This window comes from Lutra lutra, chromosome 7 (assembly GCF_902655055.1).
Source record: "Lutra lutra chromosome 7, mLutLut1.2, whole genome shotgun sequence".
Classification (NCBI taxonomy): domain Eukaryota; kingdom Metazoa; phylum Chordata; class Mammalia; order Carnivora; family Mustelidae; genus Lutra; species Lutra lutra.
The window spans coordinates 68,278,549-68,296,987 of NC_062284.1; the positions used below are offsets into that span (position 1 = coordinate 68,278,549).

General features: G+C 40.4%; 2 protein-coding genes across 6 annotated transcripts in view; one reads left to right on the top strand and one right to left on the bottom strand.

Moving 5' to 3' along the window:
- GALK2 (galactokinase 2) overlaps positions 1 to 3,689 on the top strand; it is a 113,597-nt gene extending 109,908 nt beyond the window's left edge. For all 5 annotated transcript variants that reach the window (XM_047738839.1, XM_047738837.1, XM_047738841.1 and 2 more), the window contains one exon: positions 3,134 to 3,689. In XM_047738839.1, the coding sequence (XP_047594795.1) occupies positions 3,134 to 3,341 (208 nt within the window). In that variant the 3' untranslated portion in view covers positions 3,342 to 3,689. The remainder of the gene's footprint in view (positions 1 to 3,133) is intronic.
- Positions 3,690 to 3,708: 19 nt separating this feature from the next.
- Positions 3,709 to 18,439, bottom strand: part of FAM227B (family with sequence similarity 227 member B) — a 194,747-nt gene continuing 180,016 nt past the window's right edge. The window contains exons 14-17 of the mRNA XM_047738854.1: positions 11,298 to 11,375; positions 10,349 to 10,423; positions 6,887 to 6,956; positions 3,709 to 3,838 (exon numbers count right to left, since the gene is read on the bottom strand). Coding sequence (XP_047594810.1) covers positions 3,719 to 3,838; positions 6,887 to 6,956; positions 10,349 to 10,423; positions 11,298 to 11,375 — 343 coding nt within the window. The 3' untranslated portion in view covers positions 3,709 to 3,718. The remainder of the gene's footprint in view (positions 3,839 to 6,886; positions 6,957 to 10,348; positions 10,424 to 11,297; positions 11,376 to 18,439) is intronic.

Consider the following 18,439-nt stretch of genomic DNA (forward strand, 5'->3'; position numbering starts at 1 on the left):
CCTCCCTGCTTGTGCTCTCTCTCTCTGTCAAATAAACAAATAAAATCTTTAAAAATATATATATTTTGTTCATTCAAAAGAAATATTTTATAGTTGTTTGGACATCATCTCTTTATTATACCTCGTTTCACATAATTGAAGTTTTCTAACATAAATTTAATAAGAAAATAAACAGCCTGGATTTATATTTTGAGATTTTAAAACAAATATAATAATCCAGCAAGCATTTACTAAAAGCTACCAAATGTCTGGAATTGTGCTGGGCTGGGGCTAGAGAGATATAAACTGTCTCTAAATTCAAAATATTCTGAAATAATTAACTTAATATCCATTGGCATGATATATAAATATTTTAAAATAAATAAAGTCAGATTGAACGACAAGGCACAATTCCTTGCTGCTTTCCTTCTTTATAGTTTATAGCAAAGTTGGGTCTTGTTGGGTCTCCCTCCACCCCCCTGCATTTTTCTGCGCCTTGTATCTTAGTAAGTGCTTTATGGTCAAATCAGTTCATGTAAGTAGGAAATTTTGGTCAGGCTATATTGGGTGCCTAGAAAATTAGTTATATGAATGTACTTTTCAGTGATAAAAGGATCAAAGGGAACATTCTTTATAATCTGCATCTCTCATCTGCCCTAGCCTTTGTTTTGTAGGCCATGCTCATAATAAGGCAGAGGCTGCTTTTATTGTATTGACTAAGCCTTCCACATTATTTCCAATCTGGTCACTACAAAGACGTGGTATTTGGGGGATCTAGGGTTTTGGTTTTCATAAGTTTTATATTGCTTCACTGATGTACAAGACCTCAAGGATCTGTATTTTTAATATCTTACTGTTCTCACAGGAAAAACATGGCTCACCTACTTTTCTTTCTTAATAGAAAGCTTAAATTGGTCTCCTAACTTTTGGATTTCTCCCTGAAATTCTATGGCATATGCCAAAGGGCACAAAAAGGTCCAGTTTGGAACACTGCAGATAGGAGCCTTCTGCCTTTTTGAGTGTATATAGCCAGGCAGGCTGCTGACCAGCTACTGGGGCAGCCCCCTGATTTGTGACTACAAGTGCCATTGACTCAGGGGCAGAAGGCTATTGATCATAGCATTTATCGTCCTCTCTTCGGGAATTAGGAGCCCTGATGATTTCAGACCATGTGATGCAGCCTAGTCCATTTCCATCTGCAGCAGGCAGGGTGGCGACAGAGTAACTCTGGAAACTCAGAAGTGACTACATTTACCTAGAAAGACTTCTAGCTTCTGCTTTCTGGAGACTGGCAGGGGTCTGAGGAAAATAAGCCCGTTGGCACAATTCCTGTGGGTTTTGTAGCCAGTTAGAAACAACACTCAGTTTGCTTTAGGTTCAGTTTTGAAACCACAACTTTCAGAAACTGTTCAAATGAGAAAGTGTAAGAAAATATGCCTGGAAATCCATTGACGACCATAAAAGACCTGGTTGGCTTGGGTCCGGCACAATGGCAGAGCTTGGATCTTAGAGAATCACATAGGAGGTCACCCTGTTGTCAAGACCATGCCCCAGGTGGCTTTGATGTCCCGATTTTAGGGTCTTCCAGAGATGCCTCAGTGACACCTCCTTTTTTTTTTTTTTTTTGCCCCCCAGCATCTTCCATGGGAAGGATAGTCTGATGTGACTGCAAATCACAACTTATTTTTTTTGTTTTTTTCTTTCAAATCACTTAGTTGCAAAATGACCCTTTGCCAGCCCCAGAACTCAGAATTATCCTAGAATCTCCTAGAATCCCATAGTCAGAGAAGCTTCTCACCCTGGATGACAGGAGTCTGGGCTTAGCTCAGCTACTGGGCTATCAGCTGAATGTCTGGGGGACAGCAGGAGATGAGTAATCTTTATTATTTGGAAGCATCTTGTTTTTCTTCCTTAAACATCTATTTTCATTTGAAAAATATATTTTAATGAATAAAACAGATGATGAAAAGGAATCAATTAAAAAAAAAATCATTGAGGGGAAATGAAGTACGCCATGAATCTGACGTCCTAGAGGAGGGTTAATATTCTATTGATATTTTCCAGGAAGTAAAGTAGCTTATTTAGATGGAAAAAAGGGGATAAAATTGTGCTAAACTAATTTTGGAGTTTTTAATTTGCTATGAATTTGGAGTCAATTTTATTAGGAAGAATTGGAAGTACATGTTAACTTTTATTATCAGGAGAAATCACATCTTTTAAAGATGAGGGACCCTTGTGCTTGGTATAGGGCCTCTCACTTTGGTACAGATCTTAGGTTTGAAACTGTGCCTGGTTAATGGTGACTAAAATGACCTCTTTTTGTGTGGTGGTATAAATAGGGGTTTCCATCCCGATCACACAGTTTGGCTGATGGTAAATTCTGAGTCCAGTGGTTAGACCAGCTCCCAAAGTTGCAGGAAAGATGCGTAGGGACCTGTAGAGGCCACCATCCTTTTTGTGGAAAGGTCTGCTTATAACTTCCCATTAGAGATTAAACAGACAAACTGACCTAGAGTTTAATAACATGTTCCTTGTGGATAAATTTATTCAGCACAAATTTAGGCTATCTGTTCTTTTATGTGGAATTCTCTTATGATGGATTCCTTAATGTGGAATAGCCAAACCTTAAGAACACACCGTAAACAGCCACTGGAGGAAGCCTTCACTTGTGTAAGAGTTGTACTTTAAATTTTCATTCGACCTCATTTGGAGCCACCTTCTGATACATAATGTTCATCATGTTGATTATGTCTGTTGCCTATTCACTTTTTGCTCCCTCTTCTTGATCACCTGTAAGTTTGCTATATACAACTGCTTCATGCGTGACTTTATGGGATCAAGACTATTTAGTGGGTTATTGCCAGCTTTCACCCAACCGTACTGCTAACTTCTCCTGCTTAGAGCCAGAATCATGGCCTAGTTTTAGATACAGTTAAGTTTCAAATCACCTTCTGAAACAGTATAAATTTCTTCATGTCCTAAAATGTTTGACCACACTGAACTACCCTCCCCTACCCCACAAAGAAACCCACACATACTCTTCTTCAAACTGGGGTCGGCTGTGTCTTCTCTATAGGCACAAAGCAAACCACTCTCACTTTCACTCACAGGTTCTAATATGTGTGTGTTTTTTTTTTTTTTCTCATTGTTTTAGGAAGTTTGGGGCTCAAGGGTCACGACTTACTGGAGCAGGATGGGGAGGCTGCACAGTATCACTTGTACCTGCTGACAAGCTGACCAGCTTCCTAGCAAACGTGCACCAAGCTTATTACGAGAGGAACAACCGAAACTTAACATTTGAGAAGCAGAGTTTGTTTGCTACCAAACCTGGAGGCGGGGCTTTGGTTTTCCTTGAGGCCTAAACAATGTAAAAAATCTCAGAGAAACTATTTAGGGCATTTAGGAACTGGCAGAACTTCTTATGCCACAGTAAATTAATCCTCTTTCTGTTTTGTATTATGATGAACGGTTGCTATTATCAAGATGTATTTCCAAAGAAACGGTTGAAAGCTCTCTATGCTTCATAATGATTATTTTTCCATTTGAAAATATGTTTCTACCAATAAGAGCCAAAATTATGCTTGGACAGATATCTTAAGGATGATTTACTGAGATTTATTGATTTCAAGATTTTTAAAGATGAATGATAAAAGACATTGAATACTGACCTCATGGACTGGAGTTGAATTAAACATACTGCTACAATTAAATGGATACAATTGCATTGTATGCCGTATTCTTAAACAGAGTTCATTTCTGGTTTCTCTTGACATTCTTCTTCTTCATAGTTGTAGTCGTCTGTTGATGATGATGATGAGAGTGATGCCAGAAACTCCCTCTTGTTTTGAGCTTCAGAACGCTATAAAATAATATGTCATTAAAGATTCATAAATTTTCCTGGATACTTGAAAGTGAGTTTACACCAATTATCAAGATGAGAAGAATCACTTATTTCTTTTTTTAAAGCAAGGATGGATTTAGGCTTATTTACTTTTAAAAACAATGTGATATCACATCAATAATCACTTTCAGTTCTTTTGACCCTGAGCTTTCTCTGTCACTTAATAGAGAAACTTAGATAAAAGACACTTCTGTCTTCATCTCTATTTTCCCATTGAAATAGAGAATTATCTGGATGGTAATTAAGATAATTCAATTTGTTCATTGAACTTACTTTCTTCCCACTCTATGCTAACTTTTCTCAAATGCTGCTCAGATCCAAAAGGCGTGTTTACTGTTCTGGGAAACCCCACCCATGCCCTGTAGCTCTCTGTTGTATGTCTAGCAGCTCTCATATGTATATGGGGACCAGTGGAGGATGGATGTGCAGGCCTGTGGGTAAGAGTAGGTTCTGGGATTGGGTAGAGGTGTTGGTGAGTCCTGTAGATGTTTATCAAAAGTGATCAGAAATATTTGGCCATGTGGTGATGGTTAAGTAAATGGCTTTCTCACAAGATGGACTTCTTGAGTTATAGGATGATTTAGACCAAAAAACATTTTGCTGATATTATCAGATATGTGAGGCAGCAGCAGTCTTATGGTATGAATTACCCAGAAATTACCAGAGTTTTGTATTATTCTATGATTGTTTTGCTTGTTAATGTACAACTTAAAGACTAAACATCATCATTTTGAATCTCAGTTTCAGAAAGACTAAGGCAAAGCTGGTTCTACTATTTCTTGAAGGACAGCAGTCATATATGAAGTATTTACTTTTATATTTCTTTATAATTTTATATTTATTTACAATTTATTTATATATATTTATATATATTTTCATTATTGAAAGGAAGGTAAACACTTGAGTTTACCAGTTTAAATCCAATTTGTTGAATTTTGAGTTTTATAACACCTAATAACCCAAAATCTTAATTGATTTTAAATATTCTTAGTTGTTGCTTTTTAAGATTTTAAAATTTATTTGTTAGAGAGCGAGAGAGACAGCAAGCACAAGCTGGGGTGGGGAAAGGCAGAGGGAGAGGGAGAAGCAGGATCCCTGCTGAGCGAGAAGCCCCACTTCCACGTTGGCTCAATCCCAGGATCATGACCTAAGTCAAAGGCTGACTCTTAATTGACTGAGCTACCCAGGCACCCCAGATTATATTTCTTTGTTTTTAAATACCTTTCCATTTTTCCACAGAAGATCTGTGGTTGGTATATAATTATTTAAAGATACCTGGATTACTGTAAAAAAAAAAAAAACCCCAAACCCCAAAACCAAAAAACGTGGAACTTTCCCTGCTTTGCTATTCTATTTAAATTTTTCACCATGAGATTCCTTCTTGCAACAGGTGAGTAAAAATTTCCGTTGTGCCCTCTGCTTTGCAGGACATGGTTGTTCTAAGCCAGTGGTCTACTCTGTATTTGTCTTGATGTCTGGCTTGAAGAAAAGAACTATTTTTCAATCAAACCATCAATGTTATTCTAGAAATTATTAGAGATATCAAACTTTTCTAAAGGATGGGGCCAGGGCAACTGCATAAAAGCTTCATGAAGAAGATGGAATTTGAGCAGGGCCCTAAAGGATGAGTAGAATTGGAAAACTGGGAGTAGGCACTGCAGATGGACGAGTATATGAGTATGAGCAAACATGGGGTGTTCAGAAGGCTCAGTGGGGTGAAGGGTTTGCCCTGGGACACAGTGGAGGAGAAGATAGGCTATACTGGCTGGAGGTAACTTTTGAAGAGCTCAACAGTCCAGCATTTAGAGGAGGGGTTGCAAACCAGCAGCCCATAGGCTACCTCTGGTCTGCAGATACAGTTAGTTTGGTCCCCAGAGTATTGAAAAATTTGGGGTTCTAATCAGGAATTCTACAGAAGACTCTGGATTCCTGATGGTGGAAGATCTGATTCTCTCTGGGCCTCCACTCCTGGGGGGTGACTGTGAACTAGAGCTGCAGTACAGCTGCTTTGTTTGGGTGAGGTGTTTAGAGCCTTCAGTGTGCTACAGTTTCCACAACTTGTACTTTTCCTGATACTCAGGCCATGAACCATGTACCAGCTGAGGTCCCTTGCCCTTCACCAGCACACTGGCACAGTGGTTTTCCTACACTTCATTAAACTTGTATCCATGTCTCTAGTAGTAGTAGTTAAGGGAGACCAAGAAGAATGGGAGAAAGAATTTTTTGTGTGGAAGTGAAGAATAGTCCTATTTGTTTAATATTAAATAACCAGGTGTCTTACTCCCTTCTCTCACCTTTTGGCTCAGACAGGAATCTGATTTGATTATTTGACCTCTGTTTTTGACATTATACCAGTAGCCAACAAGGATTGTTCTAGATGACATGCTAAAAATAAAAAGCTCTCTCCTGTTTCTGACGTCAGATTGCCCAACCTCCAGATTATCACACCTTTTTCTCTACATGTTCTTGCCTGCTGGAAGGGAAGAAGAACCTTCAGATTTAACAGAACTGCCCAGAAGTTGAGGAGGAACATAAAAGGAGGGGACAGAGAAAACTGGAAAGATGGAGCAGACTCCCTTCTTCTCTTCCTCTCTCTCACTTGAGTCCTGTTTAGAACCTTCTAATTTCTGCAGGGACCACTCATCTAACATGGTCATTAGAATCCAATATATTTTTGTTGAATTCTTAACAGAAAATAAAATATGACTTTGCACACTGATAATTTTCTGTTAGTTTGAAATTCTGAACACATTTGGAGGTTTTTAGTTGCATAAATGGCCTGTGGTTGGAAGCAAGGGATGAGGATAAGTGGGTGTGAGGTTGTCATTAATATGAAAAACAGAGATTATCTTAAATGTGCATGTGGATGATTAAATGACAACAGTGTATTCTACCTTGCCTCTGTAACTTGGGTGTGAAATTGTATGTTGCTTATTAAATATTGTCCAGGCCATATAAGAGAAGCTGCATAGAGGATACTCAGTTATCTTCAAAATGGAAACATACCAGTTTATGGAGAAAGTTCTCAAAGTCATTCTTAACTTCATAAGGTTTTTTCGCAGCCTTTGCCTGGAGTCTAATCAAAAAATAACAACAACAACAAAAAATCAGTAGCCAAACCAATTGTTTTTATACTGACAGACACCAACTGAGAGCTAATATTTACACAAAATTGGGCATTTGCCAGCATTTTACATATATTCATTCAATTACCCTTACAACAATGTTATCAAGTAGGTACTACTATTACCAGTATTATGAGGAAAAAGGCTCAGGTAGTTAATTAACCTGCCCAGTCATACAGCCAGCAAGTAATACAGGATTTGAACCCAAGCAACGTGACTCAAGCCTTCAATTCAACCACCTGAGCGAAGCATTCTCTTCAGTGAGGTGGTCTGCACGGTATTTGTGAACTGATTTCGCCTGCCTGGCTCTGGCGCAGACTTTAAGGAGTGTCCATGGGGACCGAAGAGTACAAGGGACCAGTAGGGGGAAGATCTGGGGGGAAAGAGACGGACCAGTCTGGAAGCTCATGGGACGCAGGAATCCAGGAATTTATCCTGATTTTTGTCACCAAGCACTCATTCAAGAAATATTTAAGGAGGAGTTGATAGCTGGATTCAGGAGGCAGCAGGAACATTTCCAGAGATCTGTGGATGAGTGGAGAGGCTGGGGTAGGCAAAGACTAGGATGGGTAAGAACTGGGGAAGAGGGAGGAACATTAGCAAGAGAAACAAAAATGAAAAGAGGGGTATATGGCTATTAATTCACCAGCAATTTTCAAGTGGGACATTTTAAAAATATTTTCCTGCATGGGATTTGTAGGAAGTAAACATTTCTGAAAATTCCAAATATACTTTGCTAAATAAAGCATGAAGTTTAGATTAGCCCCCTGCAAGGCCACCTCTCGGTCTCTTCAGCATTTAGTGTCGGGCACCCTAGGGGCACAGCAGGGCTAGCTCTTGTGGGCCTCCTGCGTGCGTTCGCGCTCTGCCACCGGCACGTGCCCCTCACTCACTCTCTGCTTTACCTCTGTCCATTTTCTCTCTCCACTGCCTTTTCTCCTCATTTAGGTTCACCCTCTGGGTCTCTCTCCTCCTGCCTTTCTCCTCTAGCTCCCATGGTTTGGCCTATTTAAACACACTCCAAAATATCCCTGTGGCCCTTCCTCAGTAACGCCCTCTTCAAATCTCCTTGAGATGCGAGTCATGTTCAGACTCAGGCTCATCTCACTCTTAAAATCGAGCCATTTTCCAATTCACACTTTTAATTTACAGTGCCCCCTTTCTTTTTTTAAATGACATATGTCTCCTACCACAAAACCCGCCCTTTTAAAGAGTGCAGGTCAGTGGTGTTTTTAGACTTGCGGTCTTGCCACCACCACTGCCTCCTAATCCCCGTCTTTCATCTTTCCTCTCCTCTCCATGAGTATCTCTTTTTGACGATTATAGATAGAAACGTGTATGCTGTGCCTATAGATTTAACAGGCACATGAGATTTAGATATATGAGTATTTTCCCCTTATTTTCTCCAACAATGTCCCACTGCATAAAACATATTTGAGTGCTTCTTGCAAACTGCTCTGACTGTCCTACATTCTTCTATTATATCCTCAGTGATGAGAAATCCTACCCCATATAGATTTAATCTTGGGGAACTTGTAAAAGTCACATGGAATCAGATTTTTTTTTTTTTTAAGCATGAGAATGCAGGGGTGGAGGGGTGGGGTAAGAGAAAATCCCAAGCAGGCTCCACGCCCAGGATGGGGCCTAACGTGGGGCTTGATCTCAAGACCCTGAGATCATGACCTGAGCCCAAACTGAGAGTCAGACACTTAACCAATTGAGCTACCCAGGGACCCCTGGAATCAGATCTTATAATGTTGGTATTGTGAAGGGGAAATATGGGTGATAAGATATTTGGTAAAAAGTGAGATAAGATTCCAAAGTAATGGGTTGGATTTTCTCATGTGACTGGGAAACTAGCTTTTTAATTTTATTTTATTTACTTTTAAGATTTTGTTTTTAAGTAATCTCTACACCTAATACGGGGCTCAAACTCACAGCCCCAAGATCCAGAGTTGCTTGTTCCACTGACTGAGCCAGTCAGGAGCTCAGAAATTAGTTTTTGTTTTGTTTTGTTTGTTTGTTTGTTTGTTTTTTTAAACTGAAGTCTAGGGGCGCCTGGGTGGCTCAGTGGGTTAAGCCTCTGCCTTCGGCTCAGGTCATGATCCCAGGGACCTGGGATCGAGTCCCGCATCGGGCTTTCTGCTCAACAGGGAACCTGCTTCCTTTCCTCTCTCTGCCTGCCTCTCTGCCTACTTGAGATCTCTGTCTGTCAAATAAATTAAAAAAAAAAATTAAAACTGAAGTCTAGCATACGTATAAGGTTATATTAATTTCAGGTGTACAACATAGTGATTTCATACCTCTATAGGAAACTAGCTTTTAAAGTTCCAAAATAGTGATTAGAAGATGAATGGCACACAGCTGTGGTCTTGCAAGGCACTTGTCTGAAGGGCTGCACTCATCTGACACATTTTTGTGTACGTGGGTATGCTAGAAGTAGGCTAGTCTCAATACTTTATAGTTTTCCTTTTTATTCTCTAATTTGTAAAATAAACAAATTAAATGTGCCCGAAAAATATTTGTGTGTTGTAGGGACAGAAGGGGAACAAAGAAGTAGCCCAAGGGAGACCAGCTAAATAGGTTGTTTTTCTAGCTAACATCTTCCCTAGGGCAGGGCATACTTAAGGGTTTAGTTTTAGAAGGTCTTGGGCTTAAGTCCTATAGCTGGAAGAGTAAAAGGAGATGATCATGTTTAGCAATTAATTAAATTAGCAGAGCAGTTGGTTCTGTGGACAAAGAAGCTCAAAATGTTATTTCAGATGGACAGTTGAGTAGAAAATCTCTTTGCAGATATCTGAGTTGATGTACATTTACATAATAAACCCATTGTAGTTCTATGTAATACATTTGTTCAGTTAAAATGTTTCATAGGGTTTCTTATAGATTTTTAAATTTCTTAAGAGATTTTTATTTTATTTTTTTAGATTTTATTTATTTACTTGTCAGAGAGAGAGAGAGAGAGAGCACAAGCAGGGGGAGCGGGAGAGGGAGAAGCAAGGTCCCCACTGAGCAGGGAGCCTGATGCAGGGCTTGATCCCAGGACCCCAAGATCATGACCTGAGCCAAAGGTAGACACTTAACCTACTGAGCCACCCGGGTGCCCCTAGATTTATTTATGTATTTATTTGAGAGAACAAGAGAGAGAATGAGTGGGAAGGAGAGGGAGAGAATCTGAAGTAGCCTCTGCACTGAGCTCAGAGCCCCATGAGAGATTCCATTCCATGACCGTAAGATCATGACCTGAGCCAAAACCAAAAGTCGGATGCTTAACTGACTGAACCACCCAGGCACCCCTCAATTAAATGTTTTTAATCACTACAAAGTTGAATAAGGAACAAACCTATCAAGCTCCTTGTCAATTCTTTCCTGCCGCTGTCTTAGGAGTTTTATTTCTTCGTTAATTCTGTGCTTTTCCCTATAAAATCAAAATTTTGGGTTAAATTTGAAAGTAAAGCAGGATTCCTAATTGGGAAAGAATAAATTACCAATTTGCTGACTTCCCCAGGTCAGTAAAAGTCCTTTACACACCAAGTCTTCAGCATCCCCTCCCTATGCACTACTTAGTGTGAGGAATCCCCCAGAACATCCCCTCCTATAAATACATACTGAAGACATCACCCATGACCCCCGAGTATGGTTTGGACTCCACCTTGCTGCTTCCGCAGGGGCCCTCTCACAAAGTGTCCATACCTGTTCTTCCCACTGGGCACAGGAACTCTAAGGGCTTTGTGTGAGCGTGCATATGTGGAGGGTTGGGAGGCTCTAGCTGGAGGGAGGTGGAAGGGGAATGGAGCCCCTTGGAAAGCAGAGGCCCAAACTTTTGTCCTGCCTACTGGATAAGACCTGCCTGGCTTCTCTTCCGTCTACCTCTCTTTGCCCTATTTGATGGCTTTCTTCAATGCTGCCCCAACTGCCACCCCAGCTCCAGGGACCTTATGCTGCAACACACCTTTCTCTTCTTCCAGGGCTCATCTTTGTAAACAGTTCCCCAGTCTCTGGTCCCTGGAGCTCTCGTCTGGTCTCTCCATGCTGGGGTGCATCCCTCCAACCTACAGCACAGCAAAGTGAACTTCCTTCCTTTAATCCCTGACACCTGCCATGGCTCCATGGCTCCAACGTACATCCTAGACACTTACCGGAAAAGAATCTCCAAGTCTGTTAGACCCTCAGAAGTGACTCTCCTCAATGGTTAAATAAGGAGCTTAGTGTAGATGATTTCTATGATGCTGACTTCCAGCTCAAAAAGAGTTTGAGATTTTCTATTTAACAATAGTATGGCATCCACTTACATTCGAAATTCCTTTTGGTTCCTTGCAAATTGTCTTTTTGCCTCTTTTATAATATCACGGTAAGTTGGAGCAGGTGGTGTGATTGGCTTATGGTCAAGGAAAGATTTTTAATTAGGATCATTTGGGAGAGGAGGACAGTACCCGGCACAGGGGGACTGAGAGGGCCGTCTGGCCTGGGCTTCCCAGTCACGAAGGGTCTCAATTGTGGACATAAATATGATGTCTGCTGTTACACTGAGGGGACTGACAGAAGACAGTACCCATTGGACCACGTTAAACTTGTGTCCCATTATCTGGACTACACCACCCACAGTGCACTAGGACTTAACAGTTTCATAAATTCTGTAATTACCTTTTTTTGTAGTGTGTTTGTGCTTTGTGTGTATGTGTATATGTACATTAAAAGCATTAATTTGTTAAATGTAAATATTTAAAATGTACCAAAATGTTTGCTACCTTATGTAGGCACTTCTTCATTTCTACATATACCGAGAGCCTCAAGGTCTCTTCTGAAAGGCTCTGGAAGTGACTGGCAGTATAGGTTGGTTGCCTAGGCTGGTGGCCTCTGCTAACTGCAGGGAAGAAAGATGGTGAGTAGAAGGTGCCAGTGTGCTGTGGATGAGCCTGGGGCTCTTGTCCCATCTGTTTCTGGTACAGCCTGTGGTGGTGCTCCTAACCTTGGTCTTAAACCCACATTCATGTCTGACAAAGCAGACACTTCCCTTCTGAGATGGCAAATTGACAAATGATTCCAGAAGACAGCCCTCAGCTTGTGTTAAAAGAACTAATGAATCATTGAACAGTACATCCAAACCTAATGAGGTACTATACAGTGGCTAAATGAAAATAATAATAATTATAATGATGATGATGATGATGATGATGATGATGATAAAAGACTAGCCTCACTGGTAAACTAGGAGCTCTTAAACTGCAATCACCAAGATCTGGGGGATGAGACTATCCTTATATGGCCCCCCACTCTCCGTCCTGAAGCACACTTCAATATTATCACTACCTTTCTATGAATGCAAATTTAGGGTCTATTTCAAGGCTGTCCTTGATGCTCACTTTAATCTTACTTATCTGGCCTAAGAAAGTTAGGAGAAGCCCAGTGGATGTGGTCCCTGGAGCAGGACCACATAGGTACTTAACTTTATGACCTTAACTTCCTGAGTACTGTATCTCAATTGAGGTAATCAGAAGGAAAACCATGAATGGCTCCAGAACAAGGATGCTTCCAAGAGCTTGAATAAAATTTATGTCTTTCCTATGGCGCTCTAAACTATTGAGGAATTATTTTCAATCACATATAACTTGAAAATCAAGATCTTAGAACCAAGGAAAAGAACGCCTGAGATTCTGTGCATGCCAGACCACTTTCTCAGCAATGCCAGAAGAGACAGATTCTCAGGGCTGGTCCCAGAGCCTGTTTAAGCGGGCTTTTAATAAGCATCACGGACTGCGGAGGGAAGCAGTGCTGACAACAGGACATACTCGATCCTACCAACTGTGGAGTCTGGGAGGGTCTGGGTGGTGACCATATTACTCTAAAATGGATCAAAATTCTCTGAAATACATTTTAGAGAAGTTTATTTATTGATACATTCCAAATTTCTTTTTCCCTTTAATCATATCTGGCTTTTAGAATAAGGTTTTCCTTAAAGATGAGCCTGACTTTTCTGTTTAATGTCATAATGGCATAAGGTTCCTGGACTTATGATTTAATGAAAAGTTGATTTGTACTGTAGGTGACAATCAAATCAGTGCTTGGATAGCATCTGGCACTGCTGGGAGACAGACCAACAGTGACATTGCATGTATACAGGACAAATAATCATTATCAACTTCAAGGACTCATTCAAGATACAGCCTGCTTCAGGGCCACATGAAGCAAATTGGGAAGTCAACAAAGTGTGTTTCTTCAGTGTCCTTTACTCATCTTCTCCTTTGCCACTTTTCTTCCAGGACCCTCTCAGCCCTTCCTCTCTCCTAGGCTGATACTCACAGGCCATTTCCCAAAGATTATAGACAGAGTGCCATCCTGAAGATTGAGCTCTGGTTCTGGTACTGTGTTCAGCACTCGTATCTAGTACCATGGTAGCCAAGGCAGTTAACCAGGCTGGCCCTCTTTTTCCTGGTATGTAAGGTGTGGGGGTTTAGTGAGATGGTCCTGTGGCTCCTGTCCTATTCTGATTTTCTATGAAATAGAATATGATCCTATTTAAGTTCAGAAGTTTAGACCTATTAGTAAAGTAATGGCAAAACGTTTAGAGAGTATGGGATAGAATTTGAGATTTTGCAAAGGAATGAAGCTTGTTTACTAATAGGATATGGGAGCTGGATGAGATATAGGGAGGAGGAGCAATCCAATGTGGCTAGTATAATGGTGGAGTCATTTTAGAGAGATGGGGAAGTCTGCCAATTTGAAGGATGTCCTACAGGGGATGAGAAGGTATTTTAATAATGGGCATGTTCAATTAGAAACTCTCAGGAAATGCAGATAGAGATCAATGGGAGCAGATATGAAAATGGGACTCTCTTCAGAGGTGATGATTGAAACAATGAGAGTGAAAGATTGTCTGTTTTGTGTGTGTTGAGTTTGAGGGAAAGAGACTCTGAGGGAGAATGCAGACAGAAAAGAAAGGAAAAGAGAGAACTCTGAGAAAGAGGAGATTTTAGGGATTAGTAGGAGCAGGAGGGCAGGAGCTGGTATAACACAGTGTCACATTCCAAAGAAGGAGCTATTTAAGAAGAAGTGTCAACTAAGTCATAAAGGTCAATTCAAAAACTAATGAAGGGCCACCTAATTGGGCGATACCATTACTCATTCAACAATTATTTTCTGAGCACCTGTTGTGTGCCAGGCACTCATCTGGACCCTAGAGACTGAGCAGGTTTCCATATCATAGGGCTCATATTCTAGAGCATACACTTTCCAGAAGCCATTCACCACAGAGAAGTCAAGGCATACTCAAGTAAATCCCCTGCTTAAAGGAGGGCATAATAAGCAAAGAAACATTATTTTAAATACCATAAGGGCAGTAAAAACCATGTGTGAGGGTGGCTGGGAATGTTAGCCTGACTATCAGGGAGAAACAGGAGCTGGCTGTCACATTTGAGTAGGAGAAAGGGTGTTGGAGCTGGAGCAGAGTGAGTGTGGGCAGAGTGGTAGGAGATGAAATCAGAGAGTAGGTGGGGTTGGATCTTCTAAGGGGCTTTTTAGCCCATGGCCACATGGCACGGAAGAATCTGTTGGAACCCTTTAAGCAAGGGACTTAATTGAATTATGCCTTGACCATGTGACAAATGGCTTGTGAAAAGTAGAGAAAAAGGGCAGCTCTTCAGAGGCTCCTTCCACAGCTGAGGTGAGAGGAGTCATGCTGCTTGGACTGGGTGGTAACAGTGGAAACAAAGAGAACTGAACGGTTTCAAGATACGATTTAAAGATGGGGTTGATAGAACTCAGGGCTGTTTGAAAATAGGAGTCCTAAAGATGGAATGATATTATAGACACTGGAATTTCTAACAAAACAATTTTGAGCACCAAACCTGGCAGTTGGCATGACAGTTTCGGGCAGGGAGTCCTGCCTGGAGGCCAGCCCTTAAATTATCTCAGGCCTAATCAATGCCTGTGCAGAAGGCTGACAGTGCACTTTTTCTAACAGTTAAACACCTGGGCTCAGGAAAGTGTTGTACCAGCTTATCCAGTCAACCTGCTTCTTGATTAGTATATCAAACACAGTGATTAACTAAAAAACCCCAAAGATACTGTATTTTAGGCAGTGGTGAGGGATGGGGCAGTAATTGGAAATGGAATGGAGAAAAAAGAAGTTAACATTTGTTGGATACCCAACATAGGCCATGCACTGTGATTGGATCTTTATAGCATCTGTAGAATTCTGTTTGAGACTTTCACGACTGGTGTCTTTGCTTCCATGAAAATAGTTCTACCCCACACAGTCCTATTTGTTGCTTGGCAGAGGTTGTTCCAGGAAGCCTCCTCCCGGTTGGAGCCTCATTTTGTACTGGATTTCTGTTTTCAGTGTGCTTCATCTTCCTTTTTTATTTTTTACGATTTATTTATTTACTTGAGAAAGAGTGAACGCGTCCACACACGTGTGTTGGGGGGGAGGGGCAGAGGGAAAGAATCCCAGGCAGACTCCCCACTGAGCATGGAGCCTGATGTGGGGCTTGGTCTCACCACCCTGAGATCATGACCTGAACGGAAATCAAGAGCCAATGCTTGACTGATTGAGCCACCCAGGTGCCCCAAGTTTTCAGTGAGCTTCTGAGGGCAGCGCATCTTACTCTGGGAAAGACATTTCATAGTAATGTAAGTTATATTCAAACAGTAGCTGTGATCGAAAAGCCAATGTATCAGCTGGAATTTCCTGTATTCCATCGATTGTTCTGTAACCTATAGTCAGAAACAAAGCATTGTCTTCAGGAATTACAGACATTCATGAGTTCTGATCACACTGAACAAATTACCTTGTGTTTAGGGATCTTCTAAATGATATTACTGGAATTAAGTGTCCACATGAACTACAGTTTTCTCTTGATATGAATCAAGTCTGGATGGCAAAATTCCAAAATAAAACTTCCTTAAGCTAGGCCCAAGTTACTTTCAAACTGGCTTTGAGATTTCATTCTGCATAACATTTTTGACTATACAGTAAATGACAACTTTACCGACAGATTAGTCCTCAAATCTAAAAGGGAAGTAAAGAAAGCCTCACTTTAAATAATTAAAGCTGAAAAAACCTAAACCTCATAGAATCTACTCATTTTGACAAATGTTTCAGTGAGACTTGAAAATGTTACTGTGGTAATCATTTCTCAATATACATATGTCAAGTCACTATGCTGTACACTTGAAACTTACACAATGCTGTATGTTAATTATATCTCAGTAAAAGCAAAAAATATTACTGTGCAAAGAATATTAGAGCAGCATTAGGGTAAGCAAAAGAAAAGAAAAAAATTCTCCTACAATTCCACTTTCCAAAAAATAAAACTATTTTCATTTTTCTAAGTGCCTTACCATCTGTCATATACAAATATGTATTTTATGTTATTGTTATAATGGCATGGTTGTGTCCTTTACCCAACTATCATAATTTTCCCATGCATCCAGGTTTTGTAGTCATTATTTTAATGTTTGCAAAAGATTTCAGAGTATCTGTTCTAGAGGGGCTCTGCTGCCCTGATGCAAAAATTTTGCTGGGTTTTCTTATATGAAATAATCAATTTCTCCTCTCTTCCCCAGTTGTGTTTTCCAGGATGACATTTCCCTACACCGCTCCCCACCTTCAAGTCTAGCAAGGGAGGGCTGTGTCTCTCCAAATTCAAATCCCTCTAAGTTCTGGGAAAAGATAGCCTGGTTCTTGCTTAGTTTTGGACTGGTGTGATGCCCAAGGTAAAAAAAAAAAACCAAAAAACAAAAAAAAACAGGTTGTATTCCTGTTCATTACATAGGCAAGAAGCCTGCAATTTCAGTTATGCCAGATTTCCACCTTTAGTTTTTTCCGCCCTTTGCCTGTCACAGACTGTGACTAAATCCAGCAGCTTTAGAGGAGAAGGCTTAGCAATCTTCTTGAAACAAAGAATACCTAAAGACATCAGGCTACTTTTAACATCTTACTCTCCTCACTGCATCTAGTGACTGAAACTTTAAGATCTTCTCCTGAGTAAAAGTCACAGAAAGTTGAATAACATTCCTCTTATAACATGATTAGCACAACTAAAGATATGCTTTTCTTAAAGTATACATGGTTTTGAGCTGCAGAAATCTAATTTGCATGCAGCTATTTCCTGGTAATATATAATTTCTCTCTCAGAGTTCCTGTTAGAATTGCAAAGGTTTTATCCTTGTACAAAGTTATATTGTGCTCTTGAGTATGGTCCCCATGATGAAGCATTTATGAGTGACATGGTGCTTGTCACTCTGAACTAATTGGATTTTCTCCCTTGAACATTCATTATATACTATTGGTATTAAGACAAAGAGCTATGTTTTTTTTTTTTTTTTTAAGATTTTATTTATTGATTTGAGAGAGAGACAGTGAGAGAGAGCATGAGAGGTGAGAAGGTCAGAGGGAGAAGCAGACTCCCTGCGGAGCTGGGAGCCTGATGCGGGACTCGATCCTGAGACTCCAGGATCATGACCCGAGCCGAAGGCAGTTGCTCAACCAATTGAGCCACCCAGGCACCCCCAAAGAGCTATGTTTTATTTCTTATAAATTATTAATTTTGAACATATGTCATTATTAAAATGAGCTGGGTATATATTCTTTATAAAGTTATTCTCCTTGCCTACAAAAGTTGGTCACAGTTGTATATTTGTGTTGTGTAATGAGGTTCTGGGCTGTATGATGTTGCTACTAAGATCTCAGCATTTTTTTTGCACTGTTCAGTCATGATGGTTTTTAGCTGACTTCTGTTAATGTCTGTTAACGAATATCCTAATTTTTATTCTCATCAGATACATAAAGTCATCAATTTCCCCCAACTTTAGAAAATTAGAGTACTTACAGTTTACAAATTATGAAGAATGGCTATTTTTTATTCCTTGGGGATGACTGTGGTAACATGTTTTCCAAATCCGCTGTCTGAACTGACCTCACACTGTGTTTCCTCATGCAATGCTACATGGAGTTTATGAGGCGAGCCACTAAACAGAGATGGAGCCACTTGGGTACAAATAAAATAGTCGTGTCCTGGCACTTCCCAACAGCCATGGTTGGCATGCGACACACTGAAACCTGGAGACTTCCTAACGGCCTCAGTTGAGACTCTGAGGGCTTTGATCTCCTGTTAGAGTAATTAACTGAAGAAGGGGCCTCAGAAATTGCAGGGTCCAATTTGATTACAACACAGATGAAGAAACTAAGGCTTCTGAAAAGGAAGTGCCTTGCCTTGGAGAAGTTTGGCATATGTGAGACTCAGGAAAAGAATGTCCCAGGGGCAAATTTTCTCCTATCTTCCCAAAGTACTGTCCTGGGATGAAGCTGCAGGAGGCTTTGCTGTCTACCCCATATTCCTTAGATCTACTCCTTGGAGTATTCTTAGAATTGCTAATGAGACTACCAGGCTTAAGGCCGAAGGAAGTTATCTGTTCTACACATAAGGCAATTGTA